General features: G+C 38.8%; 1 protein-coding gene across 2 annotated transcripts in view; it reads left to right on the forward strand.

The window, feature by feature from the left end:
• The window catches only part of dnah5 (dynein, axonemal, heavy chain 5), a 211,710-nt gene that overhangs the window by 91,987 nt on the left and 99,207 nt on the right, over positions 1 to 20,516 (forward strand). For both annotated transcript variants that reach the window (XM_072283263.1, XM_072283264.1), the window contains 5 exons: positions 372 to 566; positions 1,293 to 1,427; positions 2,240 to 2,347; positions 13,268 to 13,421; positions 18,054 to 18,200. In XM_072283263.1, coding sequence (XP_072139364.1) covers positions 372 to 566; positions 1,293 to 1,427; positions 2,240 to 2,347; positions 13,268 to 13,421; positions 18,054 to 18,200 — 739 coding nt within the window. The remainder of the gene's footprint in view (positions 1 to 371; positions 567 to 1,292; positions 1,428 to 2,239; positions 2,348 to 13,267; positions 13,422 to 18,053; positions 18,201 to 20,516) is intronic.

The raw sequence follows: 20,516 nt of genomic DNA on the forward strand, positions 1-20,516 counted from the left end.
TTCCCTCTCTCCTATGGTCCATTCTCCCCTCCAATCAGATTTCTTCCTCTCCAACACTTTTATGTCCCCCTCCCCCCCACCTGGCTTTACCTATTGCCTCCTAGCTATGCTCTTTCCCCTCCCTCTATCTTTTTGTTCTGACATCTTTTCCCTGCCTTTCCAGTCCTGAAGAAGGGTCTTGGCCTGAAACATTGATGTTTATTCATTTCCATAGATGCTGCCTAATTTGCTGAGTTCATCCAGCATTTTGTATATGTTGCTTTGGCCATATAAATACTGGATAAGAATAATGAAAAGTATGTTTCTTGTTTGGATTGATCTAATATCAAGAGAGATTCTTGTGTTTCTGAAATATACTTTAAAATTTTTAGAACCCTGGTTATGCTGGGCGCCAAGAACTGCCTGAGAACCTGAAGATTAACTTCCGCTCTGTTGCAATGATGGTTCCAGATCGTCAGATAATTATTCGTGTCAAGCTTGCTAGTTGTGGATTTATTGACAACATAACTCTTGCCAGGAAGTTCTTCACCCTATACAAATTATGCGAGGAGCAACTCTCAAAACAGGTTTATGCACATCTGATCATATGCATGCACTTGTCAATAATATCCTCAATCAAAACAAAATTAAAGGGTTAAATTGCAGTTTATCACATTGTCCAATGACATTGTGTCTGTTTATGTGTACTACATTCTAATTTATTAACCACCGAGCAGCATCTGTTATAACGGCTGTGTATAACTTAACTTCAGCCTTCCACATCAGAATTGCTCATTAAAAACCTTGAGAGATTTTCAAGATGGATTTTCTTCTATTTCTGCCATCATCTACAAGATGATAGATGTGTATTGTTCAGTATTTACACTGCTGGAGCAATTACTCACAAAAAGTTGAATAAAATATTTTATTCTGTAGCTATAGTTTTAACTTAATCTATGATATATCTAGCATCTAAAAGCTGCAAGAATTGTTTTAAAGATGATATGATGGGTTTTGAAATCTGTGAAAAGTGTTTTTATTAACAGTTCTGGGAAAGCTTTTGAGTAGTTGCATAATTTAAATTCAGATTTTTATAATTTTAAAACTTACAAGAGTGAATTTCCGAATTCCAGGCACACAGCAGGGAATTGCTGCTGAAATGAGTGCAGACCAAGTAATATACAGTTTTGTAACTTTCTTATTGATCTACATTTCGTCAGCAAGCAGACTTTTGTTATAACACTGAATTAGTGAAGTTACTTTTTAAAAATAATATAACGTAAATAAATCTTTGCATAATTCACCCTTGCTAGGTACATTATGATTTTGGCCTACGTAACGTCCTGTCTGTGTTGCGAACACTCGGAGCGGCAAAACGAGCCAATCCCAAAGATACAGAGTCTACCATTGTTATGCGTGTACTTCGTGATATGAACCTGTCTAAACTTGTAAGTTTCAATTCGGTTTTGGTTTGTGAGAAAACAGATTAACTTCAACACACAACTTAAAGCTGACTTAGGATTTGTCTTGGTTAGAATTATATGATTTTCAGGAAATGTCAGTTCAAAAGAAATGCACAATTATTAAAGTGTTCTTAGATTTTGTTTATATACTGAATATTTGGATGGCAGAGTGGAGATGTGTCTCTACCAAAGGGGGAGTCAGGCGCTCCCTCCCTCCACTAGCCTACAGCTTAACCTTGTGCAGGGTGTAGCACCTGCTGAGCCCCCCAATCAGGGTGTCGTGAAACCATGGGAACAGATGGTAGATAGTTGTAGTGTATGAGCAACTGGAGCGTATCTCACAAGTCATGGTCATGTGACTACTGACGCCAGGCAGACAATATCTGAAGAGTACTGATAATGACTGGGGTCACCCATCTTGTGAAGACACTGCCCAGAAGAAGACAATGGCAAACCACTTCTCTAGAAAGGTTTGTCAATGATTGCCCATGTCATATAATATGGCACAGAAAGATGAGGATGACTGAATATTAAGATCTTAAATCTATTAATGCATTAAATTATATCACTTTCTAATATGGACATGATTACACAATATGTTTATAAATCCTCAATTAATTCAGATCAATAAATCTTAGTGCCAGCAATGTTTTCTTTTTAAAATTCCTTTATGACAGTAGTGAAGTTCTACATTGAAAAAAAATATATAGTTTGCTCTAAGTTACAACTATTTAATAGTTTACTCATTTCTTACATCCTTTAAATATGATTAAAGTGAAGAAATCATTATTTCTTAGATTGATGAAGATGAGCCGCTTTTCCTCAGTCTGATTGAGGATCTATTTCCTGGTATCCAGTTGGATAAAGCAGGATTACCAGAACTGGAGGCTGCCATTGACAAAAGGGTAAACTTTACAAACTCCTCATTATTTGGCTCATATTCAATGAGATGTGCCTTTATAATCATTACTTTTGAAAACGATGCATACCATTGACAGAACATCTGATTCTGCTGTGTCTGTGAATATGAAGTGTAAAAGACAAGAATATAAAGTGTAAAAGACAAGAATATAAAGATGAAAAAGATCGATTAGATGCGTATTTGAAGGTTGCCATCTCCAAAACAAAAGGATTTCATACCCATCCGAACCTCGTGACATTAGTATTTAAGAAAGGAAGGGAGGAGAGATGGTATAACAATCACTAATTTCTTCATAAATTAGTCATTCTGATGGCATGTCTAAAAATTCACTTTAATCAGTCATAGGTAGAACTCTCTTCTTGCATATTCCCAAGGCATCTCCACCATCTGCATAGCACAGCCAGGATTTGATAGATTGTTCTCCATTTGCGTACATGAGTATAGCTGTAACAATCAAGAATCTCAACACCACCCACAAGACAGCTTTCTTGCTCGCTAGGCAATACATCATCTTGAGCAGACTCGCTCTCCAGCACTGTCACATGGTGATTATAATCATAATTCGATGGAGCAGCTTACCCAGGTTTCTTCAACAGCAAGTATTAAGACAGCCATATCAGCTCTCTTGAACAACTAAATCTATGACACACATAGTGAAAATCGGAGCCCAAGCACTAATCCTTACACAACCCACATCTTTATAATCGTTACTTTTGAAAACAGTGCATACCATTGAAAGAATATCCGATTCTGCTGCGTCTATGAATATAAAATGTAAAAGAGAAGAATGTAAAGATGAAAAGATATAAAGGTCAAAGCTCAACACTTTGAGAAAGATCTTTTTACCCTGCTCATTGCCGTGTCCAGTTCTCAATCCATATCAGTATTTTTCTCCCAATTCTTTGGGTATTCTCACCTTCTTGACTCACATTTAACCTGTGCTAAATCTTGCTGAAAAACCCTGAAAATGTGTAAACAGCACATTCACTCATTCTCTCCACCTCATATTTATTTTGCTAGTCATATCCTCAAAGAATTCCAACAGATTAATAAAATTCATTTTCTTTACACAAACCTGTGCTGATTCCGTTCAATCCAATGATTCCTTTCTGGACATTCTATTATTACTAGAGAGTCCACTGTTTCCCCACCACTAATATTAAACTAATATAAGGAGAGGTTAGTATTCTCTCCCCTCTTTTTCAAATACCAAGAACATATTTTTTTTACTCTAATGCACAAGCCTTGAATCTACATAATTTTGAAAGATGAATACCACAGCATCCACTTTCTGTTGCTGCACCTTTCGAAACACTAGGATGTAAGAAATATTCACTTCCCTTGAAAGCTTTCATGTTTTATTGTTTGACAACATTGAAACACAGTGGATTTAATTTGGCTTTTTTAACACTGATCAACAAAGACTCTTTCTTGTCAAAATGAAAACAGATCTCTACAAAGTGATCTAAATTAATTACCAATATAAAACACAAAATAATTTATTGAATAAGTATTCACCACCTTCAAGTCAATATTTAGTAGATGCACCTTTGGCAGCAATTACAGCCTTGAGTCTGTGTGGATAGGTCTCTATCAGCTTTTCCCATCTGGACACTGCAATTTTTCCCCATTCTTCACAAAACTGCTCAAACTCTGTCAGATTGCATGGGGATCGTGAGTGAGCAGCCCTTTTGAAGTCCAGCCACAAATTCTCAATTAGATTGAGGTCTGGACTCTGACTTGGCCTGGCCACTCCAGGACATTAACTTTGTTGTTTTTAAGCCACTCCTGGGTAGTTTTGGCTTTATGACTGGGGTCATTGTCTTGCTGAAAAACAAATCTCCCAAGTTGCAGTCTCTTGCAGACTCCATCAGGTTTTCCTCCAGAATTTTGCTGCATTCATTTTACCCTCATTTTACAAGCCTTCCAGGTCCTGCTGCAGTGAAGCATCTCCACAGTATGATGCAGCCACCACCATGCTTCATGGTAGGGATGGTGTGTTTTTGATGATGTGCCGTGTTTGGCTTATGCCAAACATAGCACTTAATCTGATGGCCTAAAAGCTCAAACTTGGTTTCATCATACCATAGAACCTTCTTCCAGCTGACTTCAGAGTCTTCCACATGCCTTCTGGCAAACTCTATTTGAGATTTCATGTGAGTTTTTTTCAATTGTGGCTTTCTCTTTGCCACTGCCCCATAATAAATACTATGACTGGTGAAGCACCCGGACAACAGTTGTTATATGTGTAGTCTCTCCAATCTCAGCCACTGAAGCTTATAACACCTTCAGAGTTATTATAGGTGTCTTGGTAACCTCCCTCACTAGTCCCCTTCTTGCGCGGTCACTCAGTTTTTGAGGATGGTCTTCTATAGGCAGATTTACAGCTGTGCCATATTCTTTCCATTTCTTGATGATTGACTTAACTGTACTAAGGATATTCAGTGACTCGGAAATTTTCTTGAATCCATCTCCTAACTTGTGCTTTTCAATAACCTTTTCGCGGAGTCGCTTGGAGTGCCTTCATGGTGTAGCTTTTGCCAGGATACTGACTCACCAGCAGATGGGCCTTTCAGATACTGGTGTATTTTTACTGCAATCAATTGAAACACCTTCCCTGCACACAGTAATCTTCATTTAGCTAATTATGTGACTTCTAAAACCAATTGGAGCACCAGTGATGATTTGGTGTGTCATATTAAAGGAGGTGAATACTTATGCAATTAATTATTTTGTGTTTTGTATTTGAAATTAATTTAGATCACTTTATAGAGATCTGTTTTCACTTGAGCACAAAGAGTTTTTCTGTTGATCAGTGTCAAAAAAAGCCAAATTAAGTCCACTGTGATTTAATGTTGTAAAACAAGAAAACATGAAAATCTCCAAGGGGGGTTGAATACTTTTTATAGGCACTGTAGGTCAGCCTTCCCTAGGATTTATCAAAAGCAAAGCAAAAGCTTCTGGTACTAGTTTTTTAAAATTTATACTTATTACCATTTCTTCAATCTTGCAAGACCCTTGTTTCTATCATGGTTCTGATCATTTCTCTGAGGAAAGACAAAGTAATTGCTTAATGTCTCTGCTGCCATTTCCACATTTGTCCCCTCTAGTCTTTTATACATTTTTGTATGCTCCTGAACTTGTTCTTTTATGATTCTCGCTTATCTCTTCTCAAATTTTGTCTTGCGCTTTTACTGATTTCTTGGTCATTTCATGGTAAATAGTAGAATTCTTCTATACCTCATACCTATTGATTTTTCTGACAATTTTCAAACTTCTTCCTTTGATTTAATTCTGTCTTTAATTTCTCTTGTCTTCCGCCAATGAATTAATTTTCCTCTGGCATTTTTATGCCTGAGAGGATATCTTTACAATAATTTACACATTTCTTTTATACTCAAAGCCTGTTTGCCATAAGACTTTTCACTTTATTTTTTCTCTAATAAACCACAGACAAGCCTCCCCTCACATCTGCATACTTCCCTTTGTTAAGGTTTAGGATCATAGTTTCAGATTAACTGTAAACATGAGAAAATCTGCAGATGCTGGAAATCTGAAGTGGCACACACAAAATGCTGGGGGAGCTCAGCAGGTCAGGCAGCATCCATGGAAATAAATAAACAGTCGATATTTTGGGCCAAGGCCCTTCTTCAGGACTGGAAAGGAAGGAGAAGATGCCGGAATGAAAAAAGATGGGGGGGGGGATTGGACAGGAAGGAGGATAACTTGAAGGTGATAGGTGAAGTTGGGTGGGTGGAAAAGGTAAAGGGCTAGAGAGCAAGGAATTTGATAGGAGAGGAGAGTGGACCATAGGAGAAAGGAAAGGAGGAGGAATTCGGGGGATGTGATAGGCAGGTGAAGAAGAATCAGAATCAGATTTATTATCACCGACATGTGACGTGAAATTTGTTAACTTAGCAGCAGCAGTTCAATGCAATACATAATCTAGCAGAGAGAGAAAAAAAATAAAATAAAACATAATAAATAAACAAGTAAATCAATTACATATATTGAATTGATAATTAAAAAATGTGCAAAAACAGAAATACTGTATATTAAAAAAGTGAGGTGGTGTCCAAAGTTTCAAAGTCCATTTAGGAATCGGATGACAGAGGGGAAGAAGCTGAGTGTGTGCCTTCAGGCTTCTGTACCTCCTAGCTGATGGTAACAGTGAGAAAAGGGCATGCCCTGGGTGCTGGAGCTGTTTAATAATGGACACTGCCTTTCTGAGACACCACTCCCTAAAGATGTCCTGGGTACTTTGTAGGCTCATGCCCAAGATGGAGCTGACTTCTGCAGTTTCTTTCGGTGCTGTGCAGTAACCCCTTCATACCAGACAGTGATGCAGCCTGTCAGAATGCTCTCCACAGTACAACTATAGAAGTTTTTGAGTGTATTTGTTGACATGCCAAATCGCATCAAACTCTTAATAAAGTATAGCCGCTGTCTTGACTTCTTTATGACTGCATCAATATGTTGGGACCAGTTCAGATCCTTAGAGATCTTGACACCCAGGAACTTGAAATGCTCACTCTCTCCACTTCTGATCCCTCTGTGAGGATTGGTATGTGTTCCTTCGTCTTACCCTTCCTGAAGTCCACAATCAGCTCTTTCGTCTTACTGACGTTGAGTGCCAGGTTGTTGCTGCGACACCACTCCACTAGTTGGCATATCTCACTCCTGTATGCCCTCTCATCACCACCTGAGGTATAGATAGGGTGAGTGCATACAGTCTTTTCACCACAGATTGCTAGCTGTCATTAGTTTAGGGTGAAAGCTGAAATATCTAATGGGAATCTGAGGGATCCTGCTTCATTCAGAGGGTAGCGGAATGAGCTGCCAGTGGAAATGTTAGATGTAAGTTCAATTTTAACATTTTAATGATGCTTGGATGGGGTGTGGATGGCGATGATCTAGGTGCAGGTAGGTGTGGCTAGACTGAAGACCAGGCTAGCATGGATTAGATGGGCCAAAGGGCCTGTTTCTGTGCTGTAGTGCTTGATGACTATATGTCTGTATGCACTCCAGCCTATCTGTAAGATAGAACTGCATGTTTAAAAGCGATTTGAGAAACAGGTCATTAACAGGTGATGTGAATTAAAGTATTTTGTATGATTAAACTGATTTTAATCTACATTAATATTTTTTCCAAATTTTAAGGAAAAATTACAAAAGTGTGTTTAAAAATGCTATATATAGGCCTTTAAACTGAAAATAAAAACTAAATAAAGTAGAATAGGTTCAGTAAGAGGAAACAAAGGAAAAGACCAGGTGAGAGGTAATACTGTGGATAATGATAAGCCACCTATAAGAAGTGTGTGTGTAAAATGATAAGGGTTTATGGCAACTCATTTCAAAGTAGCCACTTAATCTGAATGCACAAAGCATTCATAACAAAATCGATTAATGGATGGCATGAACAGAGATAAATAGATATAATCTTACAGTCATTACAGGAACATAATGGGAAAATGACCAAAGCCGGAAAATGCATTTTCTATGGTATTTGACTGTTCGGAAAGATTAAGGAAATGGATAAAGAGCTGACTTAGCTTTGATAAGTCTGAAATGAGAAATAACCGAAAAAAGAATCACTGCTGGGATGGTGATTATACAGTTGGTCAGGGTATCAATGAATGCAGAGCTTGTAATAAAGGTATTGCTAAAAGCATGAGCAATGTTAATTTTAGTTTGAACAGTTAGCAAAGTTGTCTGAAGGACACCCCTAATGCCATGTTCCAGATCCAATGGAAGAATAAACAATTTTTACAAATGATCATATTTAACGGTACAGGATTAATTAGTAGAAGATTGTTGGGAGAGGTATGGTGGGCTCTGCTCCAGGTGCAGGTCAATGAGACTTGGCAGAATGCCCATTTGGCATGGACTAGTCAGGCTGAAAGGTCTGTTTCTATGCTGTAGTGCTCTATGACTTTCAGATCAGCTTGGAAAGAGTGATCATAACACAATAGAATTTAAAATTCAGTGTCAGAATGACCAAACCAAAATTGGGGCCTTACTCAAAATGTGATTTGACCAGAGTGAATTGAATTAAATTGACTTTATTACTTACATCCTTCATATACATGAGGAGTAAAAATCTTTACATCACGTCTCCATCTAGCTGTGCAATATGCAATTTATAGTAATCTATAATAAATAGTATGTACAACAGGACAGTCAATATAACATAGAAAAACAATTGTATCAGCATGAATTAATCAGTCTGATGGCCTGGTAGAAGAAGCTGTCCTGGCTTTTATGCTGTGGTACCGTTTCTCAGATGGTAGCAGCTGGAACAGTTTGTGGTTGGGGTGACTCAGACCCAGTGATCCTTCGAGCCCTTTTTACACACCTGCCTTGGTAAATGTCCTGAATAGTGGGAAGTTCACATACCAGGCAGTGATACAGCTAGTCAGGATGCTCTCAATTGTGCCCCTGTAGGAAGTTCTTAGGACTTGAGAACTTTTTCAACCATCTGAGGTGAAAGAGGCGCTGTTGTGCTTTTTTCACCACACAGTCGGTATGTGCAGACCACGTGAGATCCTTGGTGATGTGTATGCTGAGGAACTTAAAGCTGTTCACCTTCTCAATCCCAGATCCAATGATGTCAATAGGGGTTAGCCTGTCTCCAGTCCTCTTGTAGTCCACCACCAGCTCCTTTGCTTTTGCGACACTGAGGGACAGGTTGTTTTCATGACACCACTGTGTCAGGGTGATGACTTCTTCTCTGTAGGCTGCCTCGATATTGTTTGAGATTAGGCCAATCAATGTAGTATCAGTTGCAAATTTAATTAGCACATTGGAGCTGTGGGTGGTGACACAGTCATTGGTGTACAGAGAGTAAAGGAGGGAGCTTAGGACACAGCCCTGAGAGTCAGAGGGGAAGAGATGACGAAGCCCACTCTTACCACCTGCCAGCGATCTGACAGGAAGTCCAGGATCGAGCTGGACAAGGCAGGGTGAAGGCCGAGGTCTCTGAGCTTCTTGTCAAGCCTGGAGGGTATTATGGTGTTGAATGCTGAACTGTAGTTCAAGAACAGCATCCTCACATAAGCATCCTCCTTCTCCAGATGTGTTCTAGGACGGTGTGTAGAGCTGTGGCTATTGCATCATCTGTTGATTGGTTCTGTCGGTAGGCGAATTGTAAGGGGTCCAGTGTGGGTGACAGCATGCTGTAGATGTAGTCCTTGACCAGTCATTTGCATTTGCTTACTATTGAGGTGAGTGCAACAGGACGCCGGTCGTTTAGACATGTGACCTTGGATTGAAGATAAGCAATTGCAATATTTAAAGAAATATTTAATTATATATAAAGCGGAATACCATTGAGGAATAAAGACTGTCTAGGAAAGGGAATGCATCAGTGGCTAACTGAAGCACTTCTGGATAGTATTAGATTGAAAGGAAATGTTTCAATTGTTGCAATGAAAATTAGTAAGCTTGAGTAGAAAAAAAGTCTTGGATATTAGCGAAGAATGACCAAAAATTCTTTGAGGGAGAAAAAGATTATAACATTAGAAAAGCACTATTATTAAAGAAGGAAAAAAACCCATAAAATCATGGGCCAGTTGAACTGCCATCAGGAAGAAGGTACAGGAGCCTCAGGACTCACACCACCAGGTTAAGGAATGGTTATTACACTCACCCATCAGGCTCCTGCACCAGAGGGAACAACTTCACTCAATTTCACTTGCCCCGTCATTGAACTGTTCCCTCAACTCATGGACTCACTTTCAAGGGTCTTCATCTCATATTCTCAATATTCATTGTTTGTTTGTTTGTTTATGTATTTATTTCTCTTTTGTGTGCGCACAGTTTGTTGTCTTCTACACATTTGTTTTTGTCTGTCCTTTTGAGTGCGATCTTTCATTGGTTCCGTTGTGTCTTTTTGATGTATTGTGTTTGCCCGCAAGAAAACAAATCTAGGTGACATAGATGTACTTAGATCATTAATTTACTTTGAACTTAACTGTCATGGAGAAAATGCTGAAATTTATCATTGAGACAGTAGGAATAGGACATTTAAAATGTTTACATAGTGTCAAACAGTTTCACATTCATAAAACCATTAATTCTCATTGAGGATGTGACTTACATTTGGGTGGCATGGTAGATTAGAGGTTCACATGATGCTATTAGAGCAGTGACCCGGGTTAACTTCCATTGCTGTCTGTAAGGGGTTTGTATGTTCTCCCCAGGACCACATAGATTTTCTCTGGGTGCTCTGGTTTCCTCACACATTCTAAAGATTTATGGGTTACTCTGTTAACATGGGTATAATGGAGGGTATGGACTCATCGGTATGGAAGGGCCTGTTACTTTGCTGTATCTCTAAATAAAAATAAAAAATAAATATCAGGGTAGATAAAAAGGAACCAGTAGATATTATGCATTTGGAATAAGGGATCTGATATGGTGCTAAATCAATTCCCTACAATGTAAGGATTCATAGTATTGAGGATCATATAGTAATATGATTAGAAGATCGACTGACAGAAAAGGAAATTAATTTTGTTGTTTGGGGTTGGCTATCAATATGCATATCTGAGGCTGTGGCTGAAAGCTTCATGGATCATATGAGGAAATTGAAGGTTATGACAATTCAGAGGAAAATGGATTTTGCACAAGGATCAGGTCATCATTGGTTTTATTGAATAATCAATTCAGATTTATTTATTTATCTCATCTGTATTGAGACGTATAGTGAAATGCTTTGTTTGTATTAAAAACAACACGATCTAAAGATGTTTTTTTTTGGGGGGGGGCAGCCCACAAGTGTCGCCACAGATTCTCGTGACAACATAACAGCAGAACAACAAAAGCAACAACACCATAACAACAACAAAACAAAACAGCAAAACAAGCCCCTTTCCTCCCTCCCATCCAGGGCATCACTCACTCACCCAGACAGGCTTTCAAGGCCTTTGACCTTCCCAATAGACTTATAGAATTAGGGCTACGGTTATCAGGCTTTGACACCTGGACTTGCCTACTTTGCTTTCAAACTTCGGGCTTTGATCTTCGATATTAACCAAAGGGCTCTTTGATGACAGCATCCCATCATTTGTATCCGAATCTATCATCATCATAGGTGGGAAAGCAACTTCTGAAGAGGACATTGGAAATAGAAGGAGGGATATGACAGGTTGAGTGAGTAGACAAAAAGATGGCAGATGGGGTATAATATGAGGAATTGTGAAGGTAATCATTTTGATAGGAATAATTGAAAAAACAGATTTAAGAAAACAACATTTTTTTAGAGCAACACACACAAAGTGCTGGAGAAACTCAGCAGGCCAGGCAGCATCTATGGAAAAGAGCATAGATTCATTTATATTCATAATCAGAACCAGAATCCGGTTTATTATCGCCAGCATGTGTCCTGAAATTTTTTTAACTTGGCATCGGCAGTTCAATGCAATACATAATATAGAAGAAGAGAAAAAAAAATAAGTAAGTAAATCAATTATGGTATACGTATATTGAATAGATTAAAACTTGTGCAAAAACAGAAATAATATATATTAAAAAAGTGAGGTAGTGTTCACGGGTTCAATGTCCACTTAGGAATTGGATGGCAGAGGGGAAGAAGCTGTTCCTGAATCGCTGAGTGTGTGCCTTCAGGCTTCTATACCTCCTACCTGATTGTAACAGTGAGAAAAGAGCATTCCCTGGGTGCTGGATGTGCAGTAGCCCTCCCATACCAGACAGTGATGCAGCCTGTCAGAATGCTCTCCACGGTTCATCTATAGAAGTTTTTGAGTGTATTTGTTGACATGCCAAATCTCTTCTAACTCCTAATGAAGTATAGCTGCTGTCTTGCTTTCTTCATAACTGCATCGATACGTTGGAACTAGGTTAGATCCTCAGAGATCTTGACATCCAGGAACTTGAAGCTGGTCACTCTCTCCACTTCTGTTCCCTCTATGAGGATTGGTATGTGTTCCTTTGTCTTACCTTTCTGAAATCCACCATCAGCTCTCTTGTCTTACTGACATTGAGTGCCAGGTTGTTGCTGCGACACCACTTCACTAGTTGGCATATCTCACTCCTGTACACCCGTTCACCTCCATCTGAGATTCTACCAACAATGGTTGTATCATCAGCAAATTTATAGATGTAAACATAACACCATTAGCGTTTAAGAAATAAAGCAGTTATAGCAAGCAATTGAGATGGTATAAAGAATATTGTACCTTAAGGCACTTCCTCTTAAACATCCATTAAACATAAACAGCTGCCCAGGGCCTTGGTAAGATCAGATCTGGAGTATTACATAAAGTTTGGAATCCTAATTTTGGAAAGGATACACCTGGAGTGAGGGTATTTCTTCTCCATGGATGGAGAATTTAGATCTAGAAGGCATAGGATCAGCATGAAAGAAATAGAATGAGAACTTTTTCTTTAAGTCCCGTGAACATTTGAAACTCATTCCAAAATACAGTGGCCATTAAGCAAATGCAGGTCTGAGATTTTAGAATTATGGGTCAGTGGCCAAGACCACTGTTTAATAGTGGATCAGGTTAAAGGGGCCAAACGGTGTTATGCTGCTTAAATTTCTTATATTTTCATAAGCAGCTTGATTGAGCTGGTTCATGGCTGTTTTCAAACTTGGTGATATACAAATTAGCTGGAGCAGACAATTGTATTGACTTTATGGCAAAAAACACTTAAAGTTGAGCATACCTTTTTGATTGTTTTTGGCAACTCTACCCAATTGTGTAAATGTATTAATCTATATGGTTGCAGTGTTGGATTATTCACAATATTTCCACTCTTTATTATAACTTTAAAATAACTAAGTTGTTTTAAGTCTTCTGATCACAAAATTAAAAATGAAAGCTGTATATGTACTATTGTAAATTTTCAGTATCCTGAAATTATACTTGGTTGTATTTAGATTGAAGAAGGTGGACTTGTCCGTCATCCTCCATGGAAACTGAAAGTTATCCAGCTGTTTGAGACTCAGAGAGTAAGACATGGAATGATGACTTTAGGACCCAGTGGAGCTGGAAAAACCACTTGCATCCACACATTGATGAAAGCTATGACTGGTAAAGTGGAAACGTTTAATGTGTCAATTAAATCTTTGAGTGATTCTTAATTCTAGATAAAATGTATTTTACATATGCACTAAAATATTGGACTTGCTGAGGAGACTACTTTTGGACTGAAATATAAGATAAGAATCCTAAATTGTACCTGGTATAAACTTGTAAGAACTGCATTACATCAAAGATGTAAAATGGGCAGAATTACAAAGGGAACCATCTCAATGATACTCTGACTATTGCAATCAAGGTATTCTAACCTTGTAAAGATCTTTCATTAGTTCATTTATTAATTACTTCCAGCATTTATGGAAACGTTGGCTTCATAGTGGAGTCAGCAGTTAAGGCCCATTCCCAATTTTCCAAGAAAAGATCCTCCCACAATGCTGCCAGTTGAAAATTTTAGGATTTTGACCCAGTCAAAATGTAAGAGTCGTAATATACTTCCATTTGAGGAAAGACATAATTCTTGATAAGGAATTTGTAGTCTGGGGTGGTGAAACATGCCCAGGATGGCACACACAAATATTTTGTTGGCATATGGCATTCAGTGCTTCCCTTCGATTTTAAAAACCCCACCCATAATAAAAAGATACATAATGATTTTCTTTACTGCCAAATGAAACAGTGAATGATTTTTTACAACCTGAAGGCAGTGAGATATTTTCACAGGAAACTTCTCACGCCAACTTATTAGCAGCTGGACAGTTGCAAGAACATGTGTTTTTGGGTGATACGTTTTGATATCCTTGCAGACTTGGTGTACACATCACTATTTGAACACAGACCATAGAAATTTACAGCACATTACAGGCCCTTCGGCCCACAATGTTGTGCCGACCATGTAACCTACTCTAGAAACTGCCCAGAATTTTCCTAGTGCATAGTTCTCTATTTTTCTCAGCTCCATATACCCAAAAGGCTCTTAAAAGACCCTATTGTATCCACTTCCACCACTGCCACTGACAGTGCATTCCACGCACCCACGACTCTCTGAGTGAAAAACTTATCCCTGACATCCCCTCGGTACCTATTTCCAAGCACCTTAAAACTATGCCCCCTTGTGTCAACCATTTCAGTCCTGGCAAACAGCCCCTGGCTATCCACATGATCAATGCTCTTCATCATCTTGTACACCTCTATCAGATCACCTCTCATCCTCCATCCCTCCAAGGAGTAAAGGCCAGATACACTCAACCTATTCTCATAAGGTACGCCCTCCAAGCCAGGCAACATCCTTGTAAATCTCCTCTGCACTCTCTCTATAGTATCCACATCCTTCCTGTAGTGAAGTGACCAGAACTGAACACAGTAAGTGGGGTCTGACGAAGGTCTTGTATAGCTGTAACATGATCACATGGCTCTTGAACTCAATCCCATGGTTAATGAATGCCAACTCACCATATCCACAACACCCTCAACCTTTGTGTCATCAGCAAACTTACTAACCCACCCTTCTACTTCTTCATCCAGGTCATTTATAAAAATCACAAAGAGGAGGGGTCCCAGAACAGATCCCTGTGGAACACCACTGGTCACTGACCTCCATGCAGAATATGAACCATCGACAACCACCCTTTGCCTTCAGTGATCCACAAAGCAAGGTCTCCTTGGATCCCATGCCTCCTTACTTTCTGAATGAGCCTTGCATAAGGAATCTTATCAAATTCCTTACTGAAATCCATATACACTACATCCATTGCTCTACCTTCATCAATTTGTTTTGTTACATCCTCGAAAAATTCAACCAGGTTTGTAAAGCATGACCTGCCCTTGACAAAGCCATGCTGACTATCCCTAATCAGATTATATCTCTCCAAATGCTCATAAATCCTGCCTCTCAGGATCTTCTCCAACAACTTACCCACCACTGAAGTCAGATCCACTGGTCTATAATTTTCTAGGTTATCTCTACTCCCTTTCTTGAACAAGGGAACAACGTTTGCAACCCTCCAATCCTCCAGTACTTCTTCCGTCCCTATAGATGATTCAAAGATCATCACAAGAGGCTCAGCGATCTCCTCCATTGCTTCCCACACAGGCCTGGGGTATACCTCATCTGGTTCTGGTGACTTATTTAACTTAATGCTTTTCAAAGCTCCAGCACATCCTCTTTCTTTCAAAAGCTCCAGCACATCCTCTTCTTGGTTAGTAAACAATTAAAATCACAGTACAATTTAGTAATGATGTGATTTTTCTATTACCTGTTTAAAAGATTAATAATAATTTTAACAGGTTTTCTAAAGTGCTTCAGTTATTTTAATCTGTCTCTGTTATACTTCTACTAATACCAAAACAATAAGTACACGTAAATACGCAGCAGGGCTCATCCTTTTTCCTTAAGAAAAAGTCCATAATTATTGTTACTAGTTCATTAATCAGAGATAATCTCTGCACAAAATTACCATGACATGCAAGATAACTTTTTAGAAGATTATTGTCAATTCGGGCAAATTTCAAAAAGGTTCACCAGCCTTTTGTAGTCCATGGCGTTCTGAGGCACTTGCTCTCCTTGGCCTTCTGGGAGATACCTCTAGGTACGAGAGTACTACAGTTCTTGTTGAAAATGGCATAAGCTGCAATAACTGTGCCAGTAGAGGAATGAGAACTTTGGCTGGTAGAATGTTTTTATCCTGGCTGATGTCAAGCTGCTTGAATGCAGTTAGACCTGCACATTTCCAGGCATATAGAGTGCAACATATTCCTGATTGGTGTTTTGTAGATTATGGAAAGGCTTTGAGGCAACAGGACGTGTGCTTTCTCTGTCTTTCTGTAATAATTGGCAGAACTGATCTGGGCTCTACTTCTAAAATCCTGCCAGTTCTCAATAAACCTTTTCTCCCTTTTAATCTCAAACAAGTTCAATGATCCAGCCACAGCAGAGAATGGAACAAAGATTCATGACATCTTGGAGAAGCAATTTAAATTGCCCGTGCCTTGTTATGGTACTGTGCTCCCGATTTTAGATTCTACCATTAAAGAAAACACTTTCACAGTAACCTACCTTGTTAAGTCTCAGACATTCACGTTTATCAGTACGATGATGTTATACCTCTAAACTCCAAAAGCCACAAGTTGTTAACCTTGTTGTCTTAAATCAAATCACTGAATCCCAGGAATCACCCCTATGTATTATCTTTGAGTTGCCCCTAGTGAAAGTATCTCTTGTTAGATAGAGACTAAGAATGTACTCCAGGTATTGTGTTGTCAACAAACTGTGCAGTTCTGGAAGGCATCTTTGCAAGAAAAGCCTCCATTCCATTTGCTATCTTAGGTACTTGCACCTGCATGCTGAATCATGCATGACAGTCTGCAATTACATTATGTTGTTTCTGTCCATTCAAACAGTATTCTACTTTTCTATTCTTGATAATCTGCCTTGTATGCTTCTACATTATACACTATCTTCCAATTTTTTTTTCAATATTCTTTTGGAGACATTTTCCATCCTTGATTTTGTGTTTGTGTGTGAGTCTTGATCACCCTGGCACTTTACTGAATAAACCGCCAGTAGCTCATTGTGGAGCTGCAAGTGTTTTCTGGCAATTTCTAGCCCTCTGCAAACAACTACATTGAATCTCATAGCAAAAATAAATTGCAAATGCTATAAAAATGAAACAAAAGCACATAGAAAATTTATGTTCAATCCCTTCATCTCCCACTTCAAGCACTTTATAGTTTCCACATTCAATGGATCATTATCAGTAAATGGACAGGAAGCCCTGGGAATTTCAGAAGATAATACTTTTTTTCCTATTATGCAACATGTTTAAATTTTTGTGAGAATTTCAGAAGTCAGTCAGAATGAGGGATCAAATGCATGTTACTCCTTTTAATTATAAGCAATAGATTTTGAATTATGACCATACTAATGTAAGATATTACTTTTCCATTTGGTTGGAACATTTAAATGAAATTGACACTTTGATGTTGATGAGCCCTGCATGAGTTTTAATCCAAAAATATTAATGGAAGGGAAATGATATATGCAGCAGTATGAGCACAGCACAAATTGTTCATGTTTTGATTGCACAAAATTCTGCAATATGAGAATTATTTGTAAAATGAATGGCAAATGGAAGAATCCCTCTATCTCTCTTTGTGAGAGTGAGTGAGAGCATGTCGGCCCCCGAGATGGGGGGCTTAGAGGATCAACGCAGAACATTGTAAGATCAGAACTATGAGTCCACTCTCGTTATTGCAGGCACTCTCTCTCCTTCGCTGGTGAGAGGGAGCCTGTCTGAGATACCAAAGTGCTGGGTCATGGACTGTAATTTTGATGGACTCCAGATCAAGGTCTCTTTGGTGGGGGGTTTGCTATTGCTTACACGGTGGGGGATGGGGCGGTCAGTGCTTCTGCTGGCGCAAGTAGGGGGAGGGTACAGGTCAATACACCTACTACTGCTTATGTCATGGGACAAGAAGGGGGCTTTGGGGTTCTGATGTTTCCATCATTCATTCATTCATTCTTTTCTTGTTTCGTGGATGTCTGTGAAAAGTAAAAATTTCAGTTTGTATACTGTATACATTCTCTGATATTAAATTGAAGCATTTGAACTCTTAAAAAAAAGTGTACCCTGAATACTAGAATAGGAGTGTTATTTATGTTTGATCACTAATCGTCTCCTTTTACAGATTGTGGTCAACCACACCGCGAGATGAGAATGAATCCAAAAGCCATCACTGCATCACAGATGTTTGGTCGGCTGGATGTAGCTACAAATGACTGGACAGATGGTATATTTTCAACTTTATGGAGAAAAACTCTGAGAGCAAAGAAGGGTAAGAAAGCAATGATAGTACAGTAAGTGCAGGAGACAAAAACATTAATTCTTTTAAGCTCATGCACTTGTAATTCTCTGTGTCACTTGGTTCCTTGACAGCCCATTAATGGAAATAGCAGCTTACCTAACTCACAATATTACACATGATCAAATCTATGTATTTTTCATTTAGAAACTTGTTTTAAAATGTGGCCAGCAGTATGGATTGTCAACAAGCAATAGATACTTGTGGATTCGGAACCAAGATGTATCCGTATTATCCTCAGATGAGGGAGTATTATCAAAGAGACAAGAAATCCAGTTGTCCAGGCAGTCAAACACATATTTGATATCTCTGCATAGCTAAAATTTAAGAAGTCTTTGTGTTCTTGGAATTTTTTAAACTGCAAATTATGGGGCGGCATGGTAGCAAAGCAGTAACATATCACTTTGCAGCGCCAGTGATCACTGATCAGGGTTCAATTACACCCACTGCCTGTAAGGAGTTTGTAAGTTCTCCCCATGACAGTGTGGTTTTCTCCCCCATTGTCCAAAGATGTATGTTGAGAATCGATAAGATATGGGCGTGTTATATTGGCACTGGAAGTGTGGTGACATTTGCATGCTGCCCCCAGCTCAATCCTCACTGATTTGATTTGACACAAATGACGTATTTCACATATTTAATGTGCTTGTGACAAATAAAGCTAATTTTTATCTTCAAAGGAGAGGCAGGCAGAAGAGCTAAGCTACACCACATGGAGCTCGCTTGCTCAGAGAGATCCGTATTATGTTGCCTGAAGAGAAGCTTTGTTAGCTTGCCGATAGGAGATAGCTAGTGTGACCATGAGTGGTGCAGGCAGCCCACGGCTTTCTCTGCATGCAGTTTGGTGTATGTGATAATATGTTTGCATTGTCTGTGCAAATGTTTGGGCGCATTTAAAGTTTTAGACATACCTTATCATTCACACACACTCTGGAACTGGAGTTAACCTGAGCATGCCAAAGGAACAAAGGGATGTGCATGTCTGGGAGAGGCTTCTGTAGATTCTGAAGAGCTGCAGGATTCACAGAAAAAGGAGCATGTCTACTCGTTGGCCATTCTCCATAGAATATATTTATGCGATGAATTGCTTTTAATACTAGGTTTGTTAAAGAATATCCTATTCACACCTTTTAAAAGGATTCTGAATTATTGGTGATGAAGGTGTTGTGGTGTTGGCATTAATGTTTATTGCAAGCAGCATGAACAAAATTCAATTAATGTGAAGTGTTTCTGTAATTTTAAAAGCAGAGATGTATACTGAGGTTGGGTTCGATTGAGAGTGCTGCAAGGCAGCGAGGCAGTAAGAAACGTGGTATGGTGGATAAGTAGGCGATAATAGATAAAGATTATCTTGTTTGTGTCAAACCAGGCAGCCAGCTGAAAGTGTGGCATTTCTTTACTTTGCTCTATTAAACTAAGATAAGTTACACTTTCTGAATTAAGTGAGTCGAATCTTAACTGCTGTTTGAAATGTTGATTTTGCTGTGAAATAAAGATTATTGATTAGTTATCCTGTTTTCCTGTACTTAAGTGCTCCCTCTAAGTACAAATTAGAGATTGACGAAGTGCAAATGTAAAAGACATGAGTATCTTGATTAGGTTACGTGACAATTTCATAATAACCCTCCTCAGTAAACATAGTATTGCAATAAACATCATTCTGGATCAGTGCTTGTGAAATCAGTCAGTCCAGAGTTCAAGGAAGTTTCCATTGTTGATTTGAAATTGGAAAGCAACTAGTATTATTATCCATCATAGTGTGTCCTTTAAGGTGCTTGGGAGCGGGCCACAAATCATATTTGACAAACTTCCAAGATCTGCCACCTTCACCAGCTTGGACAATGGAAGCACCACTATCTTGTTTTACCTCAAAGAAGTGCACCATTCGGATGTACATTGCGGTTCTATCATTGTTGCTGGGTTAGAATTCTGCCACTCCCTATGTACTCCTGTAGAAGTATCACTATTTCACGTGGATTCAATTGATCAAGAAGAATTTCTCTCTGTCGCTTACCAGCCCCTCCCCTTCCTTTCTTCACTGCCAACTTGCTTCTTTAAGGGTAGCTATGAAAGTACAAAAAATGTTGGTCATGCACTCATATTCTAAAGTATAATTTTTAAATTCCATTTTTTCTGGATCAAAAAGAGAAGGTAGGCTAATTGGACGACTCTAGGATCACATAGTGTGGATACACCACAGACATGGATGGTCTTCTGACTAGTATAATTGGTTTCCTTGACACTATATCAAATTAAAATGAATGAAAACATGGTAGAAATCACAACAAT

The sequence above is a fragment of the Mobula birostris genome, chromosome 19, assembly GCF_030028105.1.
Source record: "Mobula birostris isolate sMobBir1 chromosome 19, sMobBir1.hap1, whole genome shotgun sequence".
NCBI lineage: Eukaryota > Metazoa > Chordata > Chondrichthyes > Myliobatiformes > Myliobatidae > Mobula > Mobula birostris.